Source organism: Xiphias gladius, chromosome 22 (assembly GCF_016859285.1).
Source record: "Xiphias gladius isolate SHS-SW01 ecotype Sanya breed wild chromosome 22, ASM1685928v1, whole genome shotgun sequence".
Classification (NCBI taxonomy): Eukaryota; Metazoa; Chordata; class Actinopteri; order Istiophoriformes; family Xiphiidae; genus Xiphias; species Xiphias gladius.
In genome coordinates, this window is record NC_053421.1 from 17,088,585 (window position 1) to 17,112,311 (window position 23,727).

Below are 23,727 nucleotides of genomic sequence, written 5' to 3' on the forward strand. Positions count from 1 at the left end.
ACTGTAGCTGCACACATGGTTCATCTTGCGTGTCTGGACCCAGTGTAAGCGACATGTCTTAGACGGGGATTTACCAAAAGGATGTAAACCGAGAAGTAATAGGCTATCGATTATTCATTGTTTTCTTTGTGTCTGCGGTTGTTTTAATCCTACCTCACATAAAATGAGGCATCACATACTATTATTGAAATAACGCCCCTGCATATAGTGAATGTACAGAGCCCTGCAGGTGGTTCTAACAAGCTGCTAAATTTATACCGACCTATGAAGAGGCATTTTATTTAACTATATTACTTGCCATATAGCCATGAATAGGCCAAACCTGCATCGGAATATAATGTGTCCTCTCTGCATTGTATTATCTCGATTAGTGTGGCGGAAATTTGTGGCAGCAACATGGGATTATATTTCTCAACTGAGCACTACAAAGCAAAACCCGATCCGCTGCTATTACGTAACAGCCGGTGACATAACTCTCTCCAGCCCGGGACGGCTAGGGCCCACAGAGAGCGCGGGGAGGGGAGGGGAGGGGAGGAGAGGGGGGTACGACCGGGGCGCGCGGCTTGCCTACGGCCGGCAGGTCCAGCTGCACTCGGTCCTCTCCGCCGCCGCCGCCGCCGCCTCGGGGGCAATTCAGTTCTTTCAAAACAACCACACAAGAGGAGGTGTGCCGCTGAACAAAGGAGGCTGACAGAGAGGGTAAGAAGATGACGGGAGAGTTTTGGGACCCGCTGTAAGGACGGGAAGGAGGCGAGATGGCTGTGCATGTCTACAAATGCCTGCGCCGGCCCGGGCGCTAGAAGAACCAACAGGTAGTATGGGCCCGAGTTTTGACACATTACCAACCACCTCAAATGGCGGCAGGTGGAGTTCAAAACCGACTGACTTAGCAGGCGTCTGCGGTCTCTCTCTCTCTCTCTCTCTCTCTCTCTCTCTGTGTGTGTGTGTGTGTGTGTGTGTGTGTGTGTGTGTGTGTGTGTTTGCGTGCGCACGAAAGAGAGAGGTGAGTGTATGAGTGTGTAGGGCCACCCAGTGTTTAGACAAGAGAGTTATGGAATATGAAGAGCCCGACGTGCCCCCCGCTGACACCCCCATCAAAAGAGGTAAGAGGATCCATCACTGAGGTTTCATACTGCAGATTGCATTCTGTCTACTGTAGCATGTGTGGGCCATTTGAACGCCTGTACAAGTAGCATGCAACTTGCTTAGTTTAATCCTCATATTCTCTAATGATGTTTTTATGTCTTTACACCAAGTAAAACTTGCTCCTCTCTCCCATCATGCCACTCTGTACCCCATCTTTATCTCACATTGCTCACCTTTCCTGCACCAGCCGACTCGGTTGCTGTCTTCCCAGTCACCTTATTCACTATTATCTTCTTTCCCTCCACTCTCATCCATCTTTACCCCATTAACCCTCCTCATCCCTTTCTCTGTGGTGTGGTTAAGGTGCTGTGAGTGGGTAAGAATGGCAGTAATCTGGAGTAATCCCTGGGGATTAGGTTTTATTTTTGCTTCTGTTTTGGTGAATGCTTTTCTATTCAAAGCCTCTTCCCAGTTAAAATCAAACCGTTGGTAGTCACAGGAGATAAGAAACCTTGTCCCTCTGCCACAGAAACCCACTACACACCTTTGCTACTACTTTCATAGCATGGCGACGCAGTTTGCTAGAGTTTACTCCTGCAACAAGGGCTTTTTGTGCATTGTTGTCACCGAAAACTCAGTAATGGATGGGAAGTGCAGAGTGAAGAAAAGAAAGTGTCTTTTTATTACAGATGTGGAAAATCAATTTTATACCCTTTACTCAGTTAAACGTAGGAGGATCACAGTTGAATAATCCTTGATTCAAAGTCAAAGTCCTGCCGATTAAATTTTACTTAAATGAGTAGTTTGTCAAAGCCAAGGATACTGAGCCATGCACATAGTTTCGGTTTTATTTGCACAAGTTTTGAGATATATAGAACAGAGACTATTGCTACTTCTCAAAGCATTGAAAGTATTCTTTAAAAAAAAACCTCAAGAGTGATGTGCCTCTCCAGAAACAATTTCCTGTAAACACTAAATAACCTAAAAAACCTCAGCTTAGACTGTTTCTATTGGGAACTTCTTCCCATTAAAGACACAAACGGTGAAAACTGTCCACAGCATGGTCTACTAGAAAGTAAGGTAGGTAAAATTGCTTGAATAATGTACTTACATTCTGCGTCTATTTTTTATTTAAAGCTATGAGAATTTTAAATGAATTGTAATCAAGAGAGAAAGACATTGTAAGAGTATAAGTAAATAAAACGGGTAAGTAGTAAAGTATACAGTATGTACTTTTGAGGCTTTTATGGGATACAGCCATCAAAGGTTAAAATCACATTCTTGAATTCTTTCAAAATATTTTTTCTGGCATTTTAACTGGCTTTCGGTGCAAGTGCATACTCAATCGCACTGCATGCAAAAATAGACTGTTTTTCCCCCACACTTTCTGTTAACTTAAACCTCATTGCCCCACCTTGGGTCGGTGAAACTCATGCTGTGCAGCAAAACACTCAAACCCACAGAATTTTATTAAAAATTCATATGAAGATGGCAAAAGTTTTCAAATATACAGAATACAGTATGTCAGGCTGAATTTGGGGGAAATTTGCCTAAAATGATGTGCAAGGCAGCCGGAGCAAAATACACAATGCTGTATAACAGAGACCAGATTAACAAAGTCAAAGCTACTTAAAATTAAATTAAATGTGGAAACTGGGTGATAAGGGGTTAATGGTTTTTGTAAGAAAAATAGTCTGGTTAAGCTGGAGCTTCAGTGTGGTTGTACAGTTTTTCATACTGCTGAGATAGCTCATCTTAAGGTGATGAGTGTGTTGGTTTTAGTGGCTATTGTGGGTGTCTTGTCATTTTTCTTGAGCACTGGGTTTGCATCTCTGGTACTGCTCCACATTGCTTTCCCTCCTGCCTGTAGGGTAAATCTCCGCTCCTGTTTATTATTTGATACAAACTGTCTGTGGTATCCCTCAGGGATCAATTGTGGGTCCAATCCTCTTCTCCTCACAGTGTAACTTAAGTGATATCAAGCATCTAGTCTCGTGGTATGTCTGCTATTTTTTTGTAACTTAATACAGATAAGTTTGAATTTATTTTTATTTGACCAAAAATACTTTCAGTTTTAAAATTGATAACCATTTTGGCCTTTCTACTAAAATATTTTTAAACCCTTCAAAGTCAGTTTTAATCATTCGGTCAGTCACTTATAGGCCAACATGTTTAGACAGTTATGCACTGTTTTCTACAACAAGAGATTCTACAACATTTATGTTTTTTTTAATGCCCGTGAAACTGAATGCTGATTTTATTTTGTGACACCTTGATTATATGGACTTTTTAAAAGATTTTTACTAATAATTTAAGTGAAAAGAGAGAGCATTTTCCTAATTTTTAGCCTCATCTCAATGCCAGTGTAGGATTAATTCAAATTTATGTTGAAATTTTTTTGTTATTTTTATGGATGATTTAGGAACGCAAGAGCCTGAGATAGCTTTTATTAGCAGTGACGATTTAGGACTAAGTGCACTTGCTGGTCGACATCCAAACCTGCCATATCAGGCTTTTTTTTAAACTGAATATATAGATATGTATTTTTCTTTCCGTTTATTTAGTATATCTGTTATTGTTTTTTGTAATTTTTAGTTATTCTTAAATTACTTTCTCATATTTATTTTTGAATTTACTTAGTTATTTAACAAGTCATCCCACTTGCATTAACTTAAAAAAAACAAGCAGTTTATTACATGGGCATGACCGGTGCATTTGCATTATTTTGTGTGTGTGTGTGTGTGTGTGTGTGTGTGTGTGTGTGTGTGTGTGTGCCGGATGCATCATGTTTTATAATCAGGCAAAAGTTGTCGGCCTACTCTCTGGGTTCAGCGATCTTCAGTGTTGTTATGTAACGCAACAACTGTCACTTCAGCAGTCAGCTTAGATGTCAGAGTGTAGAGACGTTAGTGAGATTTTGACTGATGAGTGGTGGTGATGTTTGTGACTCTGTAGTCACTGGGTTCATGGATTCGTGTGTGCGTGCGTGTGTGTGTGTGTGGTGGGTTATGTCTTGCTAAATGTGTACATGCTGTGTCACATTTACTTTGTACAGAAGCAGATGTTGGTGATTTCATGAGATCCTTTTTTCCACTATTAGCTACTGACGTTGTGGTCAGTTTGTTTGTTTATTCTATTCTGCTCAGAGATCACTTTTAATATTTTAAAATCTTAAAAACACATTTTTCGGAATCACAGTGTTTTAGCGTGTGTTGAAGGTGACGTTAACCTGACTCATTTCTGTTGATAAAAGTGTGTAACTCAACAGCTTTAATCTGGTAAGTGTGGGTCCAGTAATTTGGTCATCAGATTAAAAGAAAATACCTTAAAAATTTTCTTTATATATTTTAGGGACAAAGCTGTTCTGTATTTCTATAACTGACTGATGAAAAAAAGGGAGATCAGTCTTCCCCCTCCTTGCTGGAACCATATTAATGCAATGCTTATGTAATTGTTTAACACATTAACTATGCTCTGTAACCCTCAGGCTAATGGAAACATTCAAAACCCATCAATGAATTAAAAAAATGCATTGATCTCAATTTGTCAATGCTTTTATTTGGTTCTGAAAAGGTTCTTTTTAGACATTTTTGAATTTTATTTTTCATGAATAATTGACCTTTTATTTAGCAATCACCTTATAATGATGATGAGTTAATGTTGAAATTTCTCTACATTTTCCGCGTGTGTGTGCACTGCTCTGCTTTCATTCCATGCTTTCTGCTTATGAAGCAAAACTGATTTGATGAGGGGAGAAAAACAGTGGAAACCACAGAGGGCCTGCTTAGGCGCCAGACAAAGACCGGCTAGCTCTATATCTTTCACTGATACTTATCTCCCCTGCCTTCAAACCTCTCTGTCTCAAGCATACACACTCACCCACACACACACACACACACACACACACACACACCCAAACACACACAGATACATACAACTCCATATGTTTACTGCAGTTCAGACTTTCTCACAATTGCGGTCAAACAGGCAGAAAAAGAGGACCTATTGCTTCACAGACACCCACCTTCCTCTGCCTTATCTCCTGTGCGCGTGTGTGCGTGTGTATGTGCATGTGCCGAAGAGTCACACAACCATAACATTGACACACACCACTGTAAATAGGAATCCTTGAATTTAACCTCTCTGCTATCACCAACGCTTCTTAGCTGTCCACAGCTCTTTGTACATGGAAAAATGAATAAATAAAAAAGTACCGCATTCAGCAAATCATGTACCAAACTGCCATGATGAGTTAACAATGAGGCATTTATTACTGTTGAATCTGTATTAGCCACAGTTTAACTTGAAGCCTGGTTTAGTTTCTGGCACATTTTATGCTAGTTTCAGTTAATCGTTTGGTTAAAAGCTGACCCCGTGTATTTAACATGCTAAATTTCATATATGATAGGTTTTAATGTTACATGTGAACATCACAATGATTTACACTGTAAGCATGATGTTTCACTGCAGAGCTAACCCTGCTATAGTGCAGATTTCAGTGATGGAAAAAATATCCGGATCATTTACTTAAGTAAAAGTAGCAATATGAATATATGGAAATACTCCATTACAAGTAAAAAGTCCTGCGTTTAAATTTTTACTTAAGTAGCAGAAGTATTGGCAACAAACTCTACTTAGCATATCAGAAATAAAGGTATTCATTATGGAGAATGCCCCTGGTCAGTGTTATATTATTGGATCATTATTATTGATGCATTAATATGTAAGCAGTTTTTTGATGTTGTAGTTGGTCAAGGTGACGCTAGTTTTGTCGGTTTTTATACTGTAACTCCAGCTGTCAGATTAACGTAGAGGAGTAAAATTTACATTATTTCCCTCAGGAATGTAGAGTAAGCATAAAGTTTCTAGAAACAGGAAATACTCAAGTTCAGTAAAAGTACCTAAAAATTGTACTTAAATACGGCACTTGAGTAAATGTACTTATCATGTACTTAGTTACATGTACTTGGTAATTTTTCAATCCTGGCATGTTTTAAATTATCAGTTAAAAACAAAAAATGTTATTTAGTCCTGGGTTCTATCTCTTTAACAGTCTTATTTTACGCAAAAAGCTCATTATACTGAGCAGTGAACTGCGTGTTGTGCTTCTGGATGCTCATATGTCTTACAGCTGGTAGTAAAACTTAGATTTACAGTAAGTGTTGTTTAGTTTTGATTGACTAACCGAATCTTTATGTCTGCCTCAGGAGGATCCCTGTCCAAGAAGACTCATTTGAGTAAGTTGTCTATCAAAATACTTTATCTGTGTATGTTAGCATGTGTTTGTACATGCGTGTGAGCATTTGTGTGTCTGTATGTGGTAATGACATTGCTTGTGTTTGTGCTAGATATTTGTGCATGCACTGTGGGTAGCTTCATAGTTAGTGAACATACAACATTGCACCTGTACAGCAACACACACACATAGACGCACTGTGGTATCGCTGGAGTTGGGCCATTAGCAGCACAGTGTGTGAGCTGCGTGTTGCACCTGTGCTACCCCCCTCACGCACACACACGCACACACGCACACACACACACACACACACACACACACACACACACACACACACACACACAAACACACACACTCAATATTATGGCTTTGGCAATTTGGCACTTTGGCATCTGAATGCAGATGACAGCGATAACATCTCTTCTTTTTTTAACTTCTTTGGTTTAACATTTTCTGCCACAACTTTAGCACACCTGGGTGTTTTATAAAGTTTGAAGATGCTTTGTGTAACACACCACCAACCTTCATGTTAGGTGGTGTGATGATAAGCAAACTGGGCATAAATAATAATGATTTTATTGATTGTTGCTTGTGAGTGAGTGGACAAGTATGTAAAATTAGATATCTGAGGAATCATTTTGGATTTTGCTTTAGCAGAAAGGAAGGTGGTTGGTTAAGACAGAGAGCCATGGTGGTCTTGTGTTGTTCGTTGCATCAGTCAGGAAGAGACAAAATGGTACAGGGGAATGCTGCGATGGATTGTAACTAGTAAATTTACTCAAGTACTGTACTTAAGTACAGTTTTGAGGTACTTGTGCTTTATTTTAGTATTTCTATTTTCTGCTACTTTCCTCTCATTCTGCACTACAATGCAGAGGCAAATATTGTACTACATTTATCTGACGGATATAGTTACTTTTTTAATAGTGTGGTATTTCTACTTTTATTCAAGTGAAAGGTCATCACTGCAGAAACTCTGTAAACTAAACTGTTATAAGTCAAGTGCAGAAAGAGGTGAAGTTGTTGCAAGACAAAAGAAATTATTCTTTAATTGACAAATTGATATATTTTTTTTACTGTCAGTGTAAAGAAACACCCATATGTATCCTAAGCATCAACAGGGCAATTGTAAGTTTGAGAATAAATAATATCTGACTTTACTGAAATGTTTCTGTAACTTACATGCTTTTTGCTGCCTCCCCAAGTACTCCTGTTGAAAGTGGTTTGATTTAAATTCTCAGGGAGTCTTAAAGGTGCCAAATGATACAAAGCTAATTTTTCTTGACGTGTGGTATAGAGTGAGTTGGTGAAAGATGACAACAGAGGTATAAGGAAAAAGTACCTTGAGAGAAAAGCCAAGGTAGGGGACAGCCCCCCCTTTTGATTGCCTCTGTCTCCTCTCTCTCTCTCTTACACACACAAACACACTCTCACACACACACACACACTCACACACACACACACACACACACACACACACGTTAACAAGGAAGGTGAGGCGGTGACTGACGCTCAAAAGTCTGAATATGTGTGCTGAAGCTCCAGAGAGCACCCGGCCAGGCTTGCCAAAGGACGACCAAAAAAAGGAAGAAAGGGTGAAAGAATAGGTGGTGCAGGGGAAAAAAGTGTGTCAAAAGAAAGAATATTGTTAGACAAAGTGAGAGGAGAGGTGAGTTTGTGAAAGTGGGACAAACGTCTGAGACAAGTGGAGGAGTGATGATGATGCGAGGTAGGGATGAAGTTCTTTGGTGTGCCTGTGTTTGTGTCTGTGTGTGGGCAGTACAGTCAGAGATATTTTATCAATTTGATCAGTTACGTGCTTTTTGGTCATAGTTGATCTCCAATACACCCTGATTTTGTAGTTTATGATTATTAAGAGTGATTGTGTGTTATGACTGCGACTTTGTGGTTCTGATGTTGTATGATATGGTTATCAAGATGTGTGATAAAGACACGTTTAGGTTTTAAATAGCCGTATTTTTTTCTAGTTTTTATCAAATCCCTTAAATATATGGAGTTTCATGCAGACTCAGACACTTGTGGCTTCAAAGTCATCATCTTTTTTCAACATTATCACATTGTGTGATTAAGCTTTTCATTCAGGCTCCCACAATTCTTTTTCATGTAACACTGGCTTGATCAGTTAAAGTTCAGAGTGGCTTATTTTTTGCTTATGTCAATAATATTTTATAATTTTATATTCTTTATTTAATATTCTAGCTTTAATCAGCAAAAGATATTTTTTGTAGCTCTATAACAGATCCCATACAGTACGCACAAACACACACACACACACACACGCACACACACACACACACACACACACACACACACACACACACACACACACACACACACACGTGTTTATGTAGGTACAGTTTAAAGTATACTGAATGAGGACTTATTTGTTTTGAAACTTAACTCAGTCTCTTCAAAGCTTTTGATTGGCCGACTGTTGGGTACATTCACATCGATATATGTGTTTCAGTTTGGTAACATGACTCAAGTCTGAGCTCCCTTTGATGGATTTAAGATTTGAATCATGTCTCAGATATTTCTACCCTCTCTCCTACCCATGTATATAGTGCATCTCAGGCAAGAAAATGAACTGATGTTGTATAAGTTTTATAAAAAGTTACACTTTTTGAAACAAATTTCATATGTTTTGAGTTGATCTGCACATGACCTCTAATCTGGAGTCATCATATTTCCATAGAAAGTAATCATAATTAATAAATGAAACCAATTAATACTCAGGAGACCAGGTCACAAATCTTTTTGCAAATACTTCCACCAAATTCTAACCAATGTAAAAAATGAAAGAGACAGGAATACAGGATGCTTCCCAACTCCAGTGCATCAGTTTTAATGGACTGACTCCACATGTGTACAGTAGACAGGATGCAGAGGAAATTTGTAATTATATTGTGAAAATGTGATCATGAAAATGGGGATAAATTTGATTTCTTACACACAAATATTTACAATTAATGGTAAACAAATAGAGGGGGAGAAAAGGCAAAGAGGCAATTAATGAGAAATAATGAATGTTCTCTATGGAGGCTGCTTATGCACTCTCTCTCATGCAACATGCAAACACACACACAAATATATGCACACATAGATCCGCAGCTGCTTGTTAGATGGCGCCTAGATGTAACATATCTCAGCCCCGCAGCTGTGTGTGGATATGGTGTAGATGACAGAGAGAGGAGGCTCCCATTTCTGAAAATATAACTTACTATATATTTTCTTGTGTTCACCTCAGCTGGAAAACACTGAATTGTCTAATTTTCTAGAACTACACACTCACAGTTTGCTTGATACCATCACAATTTACACACACACACACACACACACACACACACACACGTGTTTATGTAGGTACAGTTTAAAGTATCCTGAATGAGGACTTATTTGTTTTGAAACTTAACTCAGTCTCTTCAAAGCTTTTGATTGGCCGACTGTTGGGTACATTCACATCGATATATGTGTTTCAGTTTGGTAACATGACTCAAGTCTGAGCTCCCTTTGATGGATTTAAGATTTGAATCATGTCTCAGATATTTCTACCCTCTCTCCTACCCATGTATATAGTGCATCTCAGGCAAGAAAATGAACTGATGTTGTATAAGTTTTATAAAAAGTTACACTTTTTGAAACAAATTTCATATGTTTTGAGTTGATCTGCACATGACCTCTAATCTGGAGTCATCATATTTCCATAGAAAGTAATCATAATTAATAAATGAAACCAATTAATACTCAGGAGACCAGGTCACAAATCTTTTTGCAAATACTTCCACCAAATTCTAACCAATGTAAAAAATGAAAGAGACAGGAATACAGGATGCTTCCCAACTCCAGTGCATCAGTTTTAATGGACTGACTCCACATGTGTACAGTAGACAGGATGCAGAGGAAATTTGTAATTATATTGTGAAAATGTGATCATGAAAATGGGGATAAATTTGATTTCTTACACACAAATATTTACAATTAATGGTAAACAAATAGAGGGGGAGAAAAGGCAAAGAGGCAATTAATGAGAAATAATGAATGTTCTCTATGGAGGCTGCTTATGCACTCTCTCTCATGCAACATGCAAACACACACACAAATATATGCACACATAGATCCGCAGCTGCTTGTTAGATGGCGCCTAGATGTAACATATCTCAGCCCCGCAGCTGTGTGTGGATATGGTGTAGATGACAGAGAGAGGAGGCTCCCATTTCTGAAAATATAACTTACTATATATTTTCTTGTGTTCACCTCAGCTGGAAAACACTGAATTGTCTAATTTTCTAGAACTACACACTCACAGTTTGCTTGATACCATCACAATTTACACACACACACACATTTCATAAGGCTTTGTTGTTGTGTTCAAGGGATTCCTGTGTAGATTCTTATAGAGTTTCTTTATCAGAAAGGATTTCCTTGTTCCTCTTGGTGCAGAAACCTGCACATCACCTCCAAGGCAGCAAAAGCAGTTGGCTTTAGATCAAAGTGAACATCAAAATCGCAGGTGACACATTCCCTCCCAAAATATGGTAAATGAAATACAACAGTTGAGCTGATTCATACCCTTTGCTACTGTCAAAACATTACCTCTCTCAAACACCCCCAAATTCAGTCTGCACTCAGAGTCAAATATGGTAAATCTGATGCTAATTGGAGTTGAGATCTGCTTTGATCATTTGTCTTTTTCTTAGATAAAGTACTGCGGGTAATTTTTTCCCACTCTGTCGTTGTCACATATTGAATGAAACTCAGTAGTGAAGGAGTTCTGACATTTATGTAACAATCAGCACAGTCTGATTCGAAAACATAAAGTTACTTCACACCTGCAGACCTGTGGTGAGCCTGGAAATATGTCTAACCAGAAGTGTTTACTCCCAAAATAGTCAATACAGAAAAATGGTGTGAAATACCGTATTAAAATACCCCAATTTGTATTTATTGGCAGTAACTATTATTTTGCTTCACGATAAAGAAACATGTTTCTTTTATATATTTCTTTTTCTGGTTGTGTCAAAGATCTTTCAACACAGATTACAGTTATTTGTCAGCATTACACTCCTCAATTATGGCCTCTTGTAAGGGAAATCATTTCTGACAAGCAAATTTGAATATTATTTCACTGAGTCAGAGTAATTTTTAGAGCTATTATAGATTATGTGCAGCTCTGCACGACAGAACCAATTAATCTAAAGTTGGATTTGGTTTGATATATAGTACGATATTTACCTTCTTATTTACTGTATTTTCAAATCCATATACATGAGAAAAGCATGCATTTTATATATTATTATTATTATGTATTCTATTTAATGAATTTCAATACCATAGAAAATAAAATGTGGTTATGAACCAAGTGATGTATGATCTTTTAAGTAAAAATTACAGCAGATTCCAACATAAATCAAAAAGCTTTTCTTTTTTATGAATTATAATGAGAAAAATTATCATTTGATTTTTAAAAAATCATGGTACATTCTGAAAACTAGTGGTGATGAAGATAAAAAAAGGATTGTAAAGTGTTAAGTGTTTCTCCTATCGTCAGTCTAATAATGTCTTGTGATTTATTAACAGTCTGTTTGTGAGAGATACACTATTTGTTAGTCTGTGTGTGTTTGTGCGTGTGTGTGTGTGTGTGCGTGTGTACAAACTTTGTTTGCGTATGTACCAAAGGTAAGCTTCCGTCAGAGGAAGGTTGAGGTTTTTTGTCCGTTTACAGTGCAAAGAACAGACTGCTGACAAGACAGAGACTGATGAGTTGAGAGTGGCAATCTGTATCGTCCATCCCCCAGATGCCCCACATAGACACACACACAGACACACGTACTCCGTTGCGCACGAAAGTGGTGAAACTACTGAAATAAACTCTTTCTATGTTGAAATCTTTCGTTTTCATTTTCATTTTTTCTTTTTTCTTATAATTTCTTTAGTGTGTGGCATTTTGCAGTATTTGGTAATTGGCTTCCCTTCACCAAATGTTTCGTTTGGGGCAGTGTGTATATTTAAGGCTTGTTCAGGTTGATTTATCGTATTTGGAAGCTTAGACGTCATCAAGACTGACAATCAGAAAATTCGAGAACTGTCCCATGTTCAGTAGGCCGTCATTCGACTCCTGAGAAACCTGTGACTGTTTCACGACTTCTCTTTGCTGTTCCACAGAGGCTTCTGTCATTTGTATGACGACACTGCCTAAAGTGCTTTTTAAGTGGGAGCATGTAAGTCATTGATAACTCTAAAAACTGACTGAAAGACCATCTCTGTGAAGAATGCAGTATACTTTGTATGCGGAAGCGTGGGAGGTGGCACTCTTTTATTTCAACTGGCAAACCTGAATATTTCCATCACTGCATGTACTATACTGAAAACTCTTCCCCTTTTAAGATCATGCAGCACATGGTGCATTAATTTTAGACTGAAAAATTAAAATCGAATGAATTGGTTGTTTTTCTTAAGTAATCTCACTTCAGTATAAATAAGTTAGTACAGCTTCGTGCGGTGTGGTGTGTTTAAGGTTGGTTTCATACCTTGTGGTGTTTCTTCGAATGCAGTGGGAAAATGTGGATGATTTTTTAAGAGATATTGCAAATCATGACATAATGCAACTAAAGTAAATATGTTGCTTGGGTAGAAAAATGAACCCTCAATGTACATGTATTTGTAATGTAAAACAAGCACTGGTTTTTATGTGTAAGATGAAATAACCCCTCTTAAGGTTACTGAAAAGACACTAAATGAAGAAATAAAGGAATTCAGTATTTTCATCTCTCCATATCTTCACACACATGCATGCACACACACACACACACACAAGGAGATGCTGGGTTCGATTGGTCTAGGCCCGTGGCTGGAGACAACAAGGTGAGACAAAAAAAAAAAGGGGGGGGATGTAGATTCCTCGCTGTTTAACTGGTGTTAAGTTAACTTCCTTTTACATCTCCTGCTGTCTGGATACTCTCTGACCATCAAAGAAAGATTGTAGACTGTTTGATTTAGTTTGACACCAAAAAAGAAGTCATGATTTAACTTGACGCTGCTTTAGAAGACATGCTTTGTGTTTAGTCGATCGTTTAAATTCGGTTGAGAATTATCAGAGTCATGATTGCGTGGAAAGTTGTTGGAGGAGCAGCGTATGTAATTGCTGCCTGTGTGTGTGTTTGTGAGTATGTGTGTGAACAGTGAAAGGCTGTGGGTCACAGTGGATTTCCTGTTGCTTGAGGTTGACAATCAGAACTGAAATAGCGAAAAAACAGAGACCACGGATGTTCTCTCCACCTAACCTGCAGTCAGAGTCACAGCTCTGGGACTTTATTTTATGATATTTAGCTTGCAGAGAACTATTTCCCTTGAGTGTCTTATTTCAATCAAATCACCTGACTATCTTTTGAAATCTGTGAAATTCTCTATTCCTTATCATGGTCAATCTTGAGGTTAATAAACCACCTCTATTAGTAGGAGCTGCAATCTTATCAGTTCTGCAGTGATTATACCTGCTTTATCATATATGCTTATACTCTGCGTCTGTATTTATTTTACCTCCCAGGAGCCTTCAGGTGATCCCTGGGGCACAAGAGAAAGAGGGCACACACTGACACACTAACACACACTTGTGAATAAATCTGACACAGTTATGCACGGAAATGCAAGTACTACTGTTTAAAAGCATAAGCACGAGCTTGTCTTGCAGAAAACAGTCACACTTTCAGTGCATTAGTAAAAGGAAGAGAGAAGATGACAGGAACAGATAAAAGGAGAGATTATTTAGGGTAAGAAAAAAAATACAATACTGCATGCTGTGCTTCCTGGTTGTGTGTCACCATTCAGTTTTATTGTAAATTTGTCATATAATGTGAATTATACAGTCTGTGATGCACAGTCTTCCATCATTTTGTTGGAGGTATGTTTTTGAGGACATACCATAAAACTTTTAATGCCTGCCATCAAGAGAGTGATTCTACATTTGTGGTACTTTAATGAATCAAACGACTCTGACAAAAAAATCGCCACTAGGCAACAGGATGGGGGGTGTGAGAATTTACAGAGATCAGGGGCACGGGGGGAAGTGGGAGGTGGATGGCCATTACTGGCAGTGATGAAGGAGAGAGTGCATTACTGGCAGCTGTGTCGTTTATGAGCGAGACAGAGAAGGATTCACAAAGAAAAAAATGACATGAAAGAGGGACAGTCAGATTGAAAGAGAAGCCAGTCGACCACTTGAAAGGACTCTGAGGTTGACACCTTCATATTCTCTGCCTTTCTCCATTTGCAAATATTCCACGTCTTCTGAATACCCCCTCCTCATCGTATTTGATGTTGTTTTGTTCATTATTATTAAGGCAGGAGGTGTGCGAGAGGAAAATACCTTTTGGTTTACTTTGGTTACACAGCAATTGATAAAAGTTTAAGGGGAAGTACAGCACAAGACATAAGTTCTCACAGTGGGAATCACTTTCAAGTTTATGTCTTTGGGTAAAAATGTGCAGTGTTATTGTTAGTTGGCATATTTTACATCTACAGTTACAACCTGTATGTTATAGAGGTTCAGAATGATGTTCTATTAGGTATTAAAAGAATTTAAAAATCAGAAAATACAGACAATTCTGTCATATTATTAGTGGACAAATTTATTGTTTGGTTTTATTTAAAATCATACAGTGCTTACGTGTGTCTCCATTAGTGTTTGTGTGATTAAAGAAATCTGAGGTGATCTTTGTTCGTATTTCAGTAACATGAGACTGATTAATCTACACTTGGTCTGTCTTTACAATGATATCATATCAACAGATTTTTATTACATTCTTTTTTTCAGTACACACTCATTACCTTGACTGTGCCTCTTTTTCTTTTTTTTAGCTTCTAATAGCCTGTTGAGCTGCTTCATGAAGAATAGTTGTGATACTGAAGACAACGACAAACTTAACTTGTTTGCTTGCATGCTTAGGCATTTGCTTCCCGCTCTTGGCTCAGTTGTTCTGTCCCTGTTCGGCTATATTCTGAGTGACTGTGAAGCGCCACCTGTGTGGAGAAAGACAGAAAATAGCTACATTTCAAAATGTTAACATAACTGTTTTTTCTTCTTTGTTTGTTCAGCCCAGATTGAAGTTATCCCGTGTAAGATCTGTGGTGATAAATCCTCTGGAGTACATTATGGAGTCATCACTTGCGAGGGCTGCAAGGTGAAATGCACCAGCATTAGATACACAAATACTGCACACACACATAAGACTTTATAAGGTTAATAACACTCTCATGTCTGTCGGTTCAGTATGAAGTTTCAGCCAGCTACCTGTTAGCTTAGCTTAGCATAAAGACTAGAAACAGGGGGAAACAGCTAGCCTGGCTTTGTCTAAAGATCAAAAAACAGCTGTCTACCCCTCTAAAGCTCACTAATTAACAAGTTATATCCTGTTTGATTAATTAGTATAGAAACTGAAGGTTAAAATCGAACATGTGGTGCTTTTATGAGGGATTATGTGTTGGACTATTTCTTGGCTGGGTGCAGTTACTTCTTGGCGTCTCTACTGGTTGCCAGAGCCAGGCTAGCTGTTTACTCCTAAAATGGGAAGCTAAGCTAACCAGCTGCTGGCTCCAGCTTCATATTTATAGACAGGTATGAGAATGGTATCTGTCTTCTCATTTAACTCTCAGCAAGAAAGCAAATAAGCTTTCCCAAAATTTCCCAAAATATGGGACTATTTCTTTATCCATTAGTGTTAATCCGATATATCAACATGTTGCAAATATTTCTGTTTAGTATCAGCATATATTTTTGTTTATAAGTAACAAAAAAATGACAGAGACAGAGATGTCAAGTATTTGTGAGATATAACTTATAAACAGTTTTGCCATCACATAGTTTGTTCATCAGAGAACACATGCAAGTTTATTTTTCAACTGTAAAATGTCCGGCTCACTACATATCTTGGTCCCACCTTTAAAAAAACTGACATACCATTATCAGACTTTTGTAACACAAATATTAATATATCTGCCACGAAAATCCTGTTTCTGTTGGCCTGTTAACCATGCTCTATCCTCCTCTCAGGGGTTTTTCCGGCGCAGCCAGCTGCCCACTGTATCCTACTCCTGCTCCAGGCAGAGTAACTGTCAGATTGACCGGGCCAGCCGCAACCGCTGCCAACACTGCCGTCTGCAGAAGTGCTTGGCACAAGGCATGAGCAGAGATGGTGAGGCACAAACATACCCACACTGATGCACAGTCAGACCCACTCTATTCTTGATCTACAGCATTTTCATGTTTTTGTGTTTATTTTTTTGATTTCCGCCAGCTGTGAAGTTTGGACGGATGTCCAAACGCCAGCGGGATTCTCTAATCGCTGAAGTGGAAAGGCACCGACAACAGCAGCAGCAACAGCAGCAGCTTCAGGCAGGCGCCCAGTCTGTGTTGTCCTACCCCACCAAGCCCCGACAAGACCGCTCCCCCCAGCTCCTTCAGCCCATAGCTTCAGCCTACTCCTTCACTGGTGAGGCTGAGCTGCTGTCCTACACCACTGATGTTCACCCTTTCCTTGCGTGCTCCCCGAACGAGTCGCAGGTGTCAGGGATGATCTACCGAGGCTCCAGTGTGTCTCCCACATCAAGATCCCAGGGGAGGGGTGACGACAGCGGACACCCTGACATAAGAGGTGAGGCACTGATGTGTGAACACACTTCACTGTGTAAAGTTCCCTTCATCGTCCTCTGTTTTTTCCTCATTTGTCTTTGTTCTTTATGTCAGGATTTGACTCCAGACAGCCATCTCATGATCTGATGGCGATTCATTCCTACAACCCTCTGGAGGACCCTTACAGCATTTATCCTCATTCTCTGCGAAATATAGGTGAGCAGACAGCACAGTGGGCTGACACGTACATCTAAGTGTGTAGTATTCTTATTATTACTGAGTGCTTCTGCTTTTTTCAGACGAGGTGTGCGCCAGCATTGTGCGTTCCCACAGAGAGACAAGCCAGTACAGAGTGGAGGAGCTGCAGGCTCTCAGATGGAAACTGTTCAGCAGAGAGGAGACGCAAGCCTACCAGAGCAAAGTATACTAACCTTATTACTGCTTCCTAAGGATTTTTTTTCCCGGGTTCTCGGACATTGTCTTGCATTTGTGTGACCTTCTCAAAACAAAAGTTACCATTTCTGATGCTACTTTTCTGTTTGCTGAATAAAACAGAAAACTGAGAAAACGTATCTCATCATTTCCCCCCTCCTCTTCCTCTTCTTTGATCACAGGGAAGGCTTATGTTCATTTTAAAGTTAATGATATAATAGCATATTATATTATAATATATTCCATATATCTTATAATATTTAATTACAGTAATAGAGGTAAAGTATAGAAAATTGATATGTTAAATTAGAGGAAAGAGCAGGAGACTGAATGGTTGGGAGTGAGGGGGGAATTTGGGCGGCATAAGTACAAATTTGAGCACTTTTTGGTTGATTTAAATGTAATGTTGCAAAAGGATCTCTGAGAACCAAACTCATCCTACTACTATCCTTCTCCCTTCCATTTTTTTTTACTCTGCCCGACTCTCAGTCAGTGGATGAGATGTGGCAGCACTGTGCTATTCGACTGACTGATGCCGTGCAGTATGTGGTGGAGTTTGCCAAACACATCCCAGGTTTCCGTATGCTCAGCCAGAACGACCAAATTGCGCTTCTCAAAACAGGTGAGGTTACCTGTCACTTACAAGATGGGACCCTCAGCTTTAATCACAATCTAAAATGCTATGAACCTCTTACTCTCTTTTCTCTCTCTCCCTTCTTTTAACTGAATACTTTTCCTCCTTTCTTCCCTTTGTCACACAGGCTCAATGGAGGTGGTTCTGGTCAGGATGAGTCGTTTCTTCAACAAAGAGAACAACACTGTCTTCTTTGACGGGAAATTTGCTGGAGTTGAAGTCTTCAAGTCTTTGGGTGAGGATTTCTCGACACACTGATCCTACAATGAATCACAAAAAAATTCAGATCTGAAGTCATTCATGCAGTGACCATCAAAAATAAAAGTGGTGGCTTATCAGTGCTCTGTGGTATCTTTTCTTGCAGCATGTGGTGATTTGATCGCAGCAGTGTTTGACTTTGCTCATGATATGTGTGCTCTAAAACTCACTGAGCAGCAGATCGCTCTCTTCAGTGCTCTGGTGCTGATCAATGCAGGTAAGATCAACCCACCCTTCTCTCACTGATGTTTCATTTTATTCTGTAGTTTGGACACATAAAAAGTTAAAAAACACTTCAGCGCAGAGGCAAACAGTGTGTTAACAGGTGAAAAAAATAACATGTCAAGCTTTACAATCCTCATCAGGAAGCATCTAATGAAACTGAAGCAGTTTCCAACCATTTATCTTGTGTACCTTGGACCTTTTGGAAGCCCTTTTTTTTTCAAATAGTCTAGTCCTAATTTGTATATTTAATGTGCATTTATTTATGCATTTATTCCCACCTAGCACCCACAGTTAATTGATGTTGTTGTAGGCTAATTCTGGTCATTCTATCATGGCAACTTTGCACTTTTTAACAAATGCAACAAAGGCCTTTTTAATTAAAACTAGACATGCTAGATGATGGTGGATTGGTTAACTAACATAAGTTTCCGACACCTTTCTGATGGTTTCATTCATTCCCACAGTCAGCTTCTCTGCCCCCCAGTGGTTGTTAATAGACATAGTAATATTTACAATTTGACTATTCACACTGAGTAGTGCGTCTTCGACACAGTGTAGCCCCGTAAAAATCCTCATTTGCTTTTTCTTTCTATCTCTCTGTGCAGACCGTCCATCTCTGGAGGATAGGAGTAGGGTTCAGCGGGTGCAAAGAAGCGTGGAGTTAGGACTCATGCACATTCTACATCGAGACAACCATGACAGTCTAATGCACAAGGTACATGTCTCAGTGTAGAGCAGATGCTTTCTGTTTACTCATTTCACTGGCTAAAGGCTGTTCATCCTTTCATCTACATGAAAATGTACGTGTTTACCTTTCCATCATAGAAAGTGGATATCTAAATGCTTCTGTGTCTTCTCTGCAGCTGTACCAGAGGATGGCAGTGTTGCGCTCGCTGTGCAGTCTTCACATGGAGAAGCTTCGCTGGTTCAGTCAGCGTTACCCTCTCAGTGCTCACTCTCTGTTCCCTCCACTCTACAGGGAGCTGTTTGGCTCTGAGGCAGAGCTGCTGCCGGGGGCCACTCACTGAAGATTCACTAGAATCTAGAATTCACTAGAAGATACACACACACACACACACACACACACACACACACACACACACACACACACACACACACACACACACACACACACACAGACACATGTTGTTTTTCTGCCTGACAGAATCTATTTTTCTAATAATGAAATTAAATGAGAAAAGAACAGTAATCATAGTGTGTTAAGTATTACATGAATTCCAGCAGAGCTTTGTTTTGCTAGATTATGTGAAACATAAATCTCGATATTTTGATAGCTTAAAACTATTTTGATTATTCCAGGGAAACGTGCGTTTTGTTGTTCTTTGATGCTACATTGTCAATGGGGTACATGATTAATTTTCTCTCAGGATGTGCAAATTTCATTCTTTGTGGTTACAGCTACTGTGTGTCACAGTGCTTTCAGACAGAGAGATTCAAAGAGGCAGGACAGTGGCAGCGTTTTCAATTGAAACTTAAAGGGGTAGTCCACCCAAAATCTTTAGAGTATAAAACACTGACCACCTGTAGAAATGAAAAGTGACTGAAAAATTGTAGCTTATTCCTTTGTGGATGTCATCAGTTGTCATAAGCTTGGAGTCACAGCAGACTCCAATTCAAGTTTATTTGTTTGCACATTACAAAATAGAAAAACAAAATAAAAAATGTCAGATTAAAACACCATGAATGAACAATACAGTAACAAGAAATATACAGTATAATACAGTAACAAGAAATGTGCTGGCTGAGCCAAAATGGAGAGAAGCTTACAGTCTCATGTGGCTCTTCTCCTTTAGAAGTAAACATCACATCCCAAAAGAACAAAATAACAACATCAAGCAATAAAAAAACAATATACTTTTGCGACACAGTTACAGATGTTGACCTAGTGTCAAAATGTAATCAGCTTTACACAATCCCAGTATGTCCCAAAAGTTCATATTTCCACCTAAATCTGGATAAATTAGAACACTGCTTCTTTATTTCTCATGAACATTCCTGTTAGTAACCACATACAATAGATTGCGCAAAATAGATCCACATGTTCACCCTCAGTGTTGAAGCCTCAAAAGATTTAGATTTTGGCTGAAGCATTGCATTTTATCTTTGTGAAATCATAATCTGATGCTACTTTCAGGAGCCTTGAGAATAGACTGCACCCACTTCAAACCACACAGATTGATTGGCACCAGTTCAGCATTGTTGTTGGATTATACTAATTCAGTAATGTTAGATATTTGAAGGTAAATTAATGGCAATACAAGTATTCCCTTCAAAACATGAAAAACTGGAACTTCACTCATAAATCATCCATCCAGATGAAATCTGAAGGACATCTGAATGTGTCCCACACACTCCAAAAAAACAAGCTACGACTTGCCTCTTTGTATTTATAAATCTCTAGAGAAGTGTTTTGCCTCAGGTTGATGTTGTCATGGATTGACTAATAAGTCCTACAAGGCAGCAGTACCTCAGAAATGTTTATCCTTTGTGTTTGAATAAATCCTTACAGGCTTTTATATCTTTTGAGCTTTGAGAAAATGTTGCATTAAATGTAGAAAAAATATTCAATTAAAAATATGGAGATACTGTAGAAGTCTCTTCCTCTGTAGTAGTCTCTTTCCTTTTTTTTCAGATTAACTTGCATATATTTTGTTTATCTACATATCTTTGAATAAAGCCCCAATTAAAGAGGCAATGATCAGAGGTTTCAGCATTAAGTACTGTATGTCCGGGTGTAGTCCTCTCTGTTCCTGGAACAGCTGAGATTATAATGAAGATAAGTCCATGTAAATCTTCTAATAAACTTCTGAGGCTGTGACACCAAGCAGATGTTGTGACTTTATTTTTATTTATTTGTGAAACATGCAATGTAATATAAACAGCTGTGCAAAACTAAGACAAGCAAGAAACAAAAATGTTATTTTTGATGATGTGATTAGAAACAAATGCTTATTATCATAACAAAAGCCACAGTGTGTTTATAGCAGACTGAATTGGTAAGATTGTTTTACCATTCTCAGTGGCATACTGACATCCAGACATAATGTAGGACCAGCACCAACAGTTGCAGCTTTGGCATTTATCACAAAGGAAATATTAGTCATTTTGGGTGACCGTAAAGCAGATTCATTAGTTTGTGGAAAGTTGTTATACACAAAAGCTGTTGCTAACCAAGTTAAGAGGAAGCAAAGTAAAAGAATATGAGTTGGTTGGATGTGGTAAATATGACTTTTTCCTGCAAAAGGGCACAACGATGTTATGTTCAATGTACCTCCACTCATGCCACAAAGATGGTTGCGTTTTTATCTCTCTCTGTGACTGGGTTTGGGCTAAAACAGAACTTTCTAAACTTTCATATACAGTGAGTTTTACTCTCATTTTTCAGTTTGGTTTGGAAAGACATCAGGTAAACAATTCTTCTGTTATGTTCCTTCTCTTCTGGTAAACAGACCAAAGGTCAACTTACATTTATTAAACTGCCATTTTGGCAACTCTTCTACCAGCAATTATCCAAGGAGGAAGATGTCACTTTTAATTCTCCCCCTTTTAGTTTCTTCTTTTCTTTCTTTTCTGCTGGGGTACTTTTGCATTTCTGAATCTCTAAATTTCACTGAGACATTAAATGTGATTATGCATAACAGGAAAACCAGATGTCAACGGTGTTACAGCCTTACATTAAGAAACAAATGCTGCATTCGATCGTCTCAATACCTTCATGACAAATTGCAGATCTCTTTTCCTAGTGCGCGTCTGGGAGGGAGTCAATTCAGCCCTGCTTGGGTTTGTTTGCTAGTCTTTGCTCCCTGAACTCTCAGAGGAATTTCTACCCAGGACAAACACTTCTGTGCTGTTTCCGGACTCCCATCTCTCACCACCACCACCACCATCACGAACGTCAAAAACTGGAAACTTTGATCCTGAGATCCCCTGTATATGATGGGAAAGAGCTGTGGGCAGAGCAGCAAAAGCAGGATAATCCATCCAGTTTAAACTGTATCTTAAAGAGAGCAAACTGTGGAATCTTACTAAGCTACAGTTTACAGCTGTGCAGGGAGGTCTTCTCTGGTCTGATTTGACTTTTTTTTTTTTTTAATGAGATCATGGTGGTAGGGGTTGTGTAGGAGTCACAGTCAGTTTTTCAGACTGGAATTTTTGAGACCATGATAACTCTTGACTCAAACTCATGTCAGATAACAAGGAATGTAAGGCTTTTAATCTCTCTCTCTATGAACAAACACTAAATCACAAACATGGTGGTTGGAATGGACAAAATCAAGATTGAGGTAACAGTCACAGCATTATCTTGACATGTGCTAATGTTTTGTTAAGTATTCAAAAATACATCCTCTCTTCATCCTGTTGAGACAAGTGTTTTATTATAATAAAATCCCAGCGATCAAAAATATATATTCTCAAATATTTAAAGGAGCACTTCACTTATTTTACAAATCAAGTTCAATTTACCCATCAGAGAGAGTCTTGTTCAGCCTTGTAAGTCGCTTTGGATAAAAGCGTCTGCCAAATGAGTAAATGTGAATGTAGGATCCTGTCTTTTCTTGACCTCTACTTGAGACACGGTGTCTCTTCTATCTCTTTACAGTCCACCAACCTCACAGAAGCACAATCATAGGTCTCCACACTGTGGCACAGTTTGGTGGAGCTGTACTACATGACACAAGAACTGTGAAAATTGTGAATTTGTAATAATATAAATACATGTAATGATACTAAACAATTGTTTTTGCTTTGAGGCCAAGCAAAAATTTGATTCATGGTAAAAGGTAGAATTTTGATGGGTTTCCTGGAAAAAACCAAAGCTTCCCTGCAACCTTGATGAATAGGCAAAAATAAAGAGGCATAACTTCCTTGAAAAAGAATTGCTCTGTTAGAAATAAGATTAGATTGGTTTTTGTTTTCAGATTTTTTTTTCAAAGTGGATAAGTAACGATGCTCACAAATAAATCTAATTAACTATATATTTGCTGGTAGCAGAAGTCAATTTTATAAGAAACACTTTTTTCTACAAAATAATAATAATAATGATGAACTTTTGATCCCCTGTGTGACAAATGCTGCGGTATAACGAGTCCAATAATTGCTTTGCCGCACTGACTCGGTTCCGTGTTTGCTGATTGGCTCAGCTCAGCCTCAAGGTGATAATTAACAGCTCGGCCTAATGGTGGATCGATG

General features: G+C 38.7%; 1 protein-coding gene across 1 annotated transcript; it reads left to right on the plus strand.

Annotated features, from left to right (window-relative positions):
* The first annotated feature begins 615 nt into the window (after positions 1–615).
* rorc (RAR-related orphan receptor C) lies at positions 616–19,586 on the plus strand. The gene is made up of 13 exons (XM_040116710.1): positions 616–812; positions 998–1,103; positions 6,294–6,323; positions 15,434–15,519; positions 16,389–16,530; positions 16,633–16,989; positions 17,082–17,183; positions 17,267–17,388; positions 17,889–18,021; positions 18,161–18,268; positions 18,398–18,508; positions 19,122–19,231; positions 19,380–19,586. The coding sequence occupies exons 2-13, from the start codon at positions 1,052–1,054 to the stop codon at positions 19,542–19,544; spliced, it is 1,518 nt and encodes a 505-aa protein (XP_039972644.1). The 5' UTR covers positions 616–812; positions 998–1,051; the 3' UTR covers positions 19,545–19,586.
* The last annotated feature ends 4,141 nt before the right edge of the window (positions 19,587–23,727 follow it).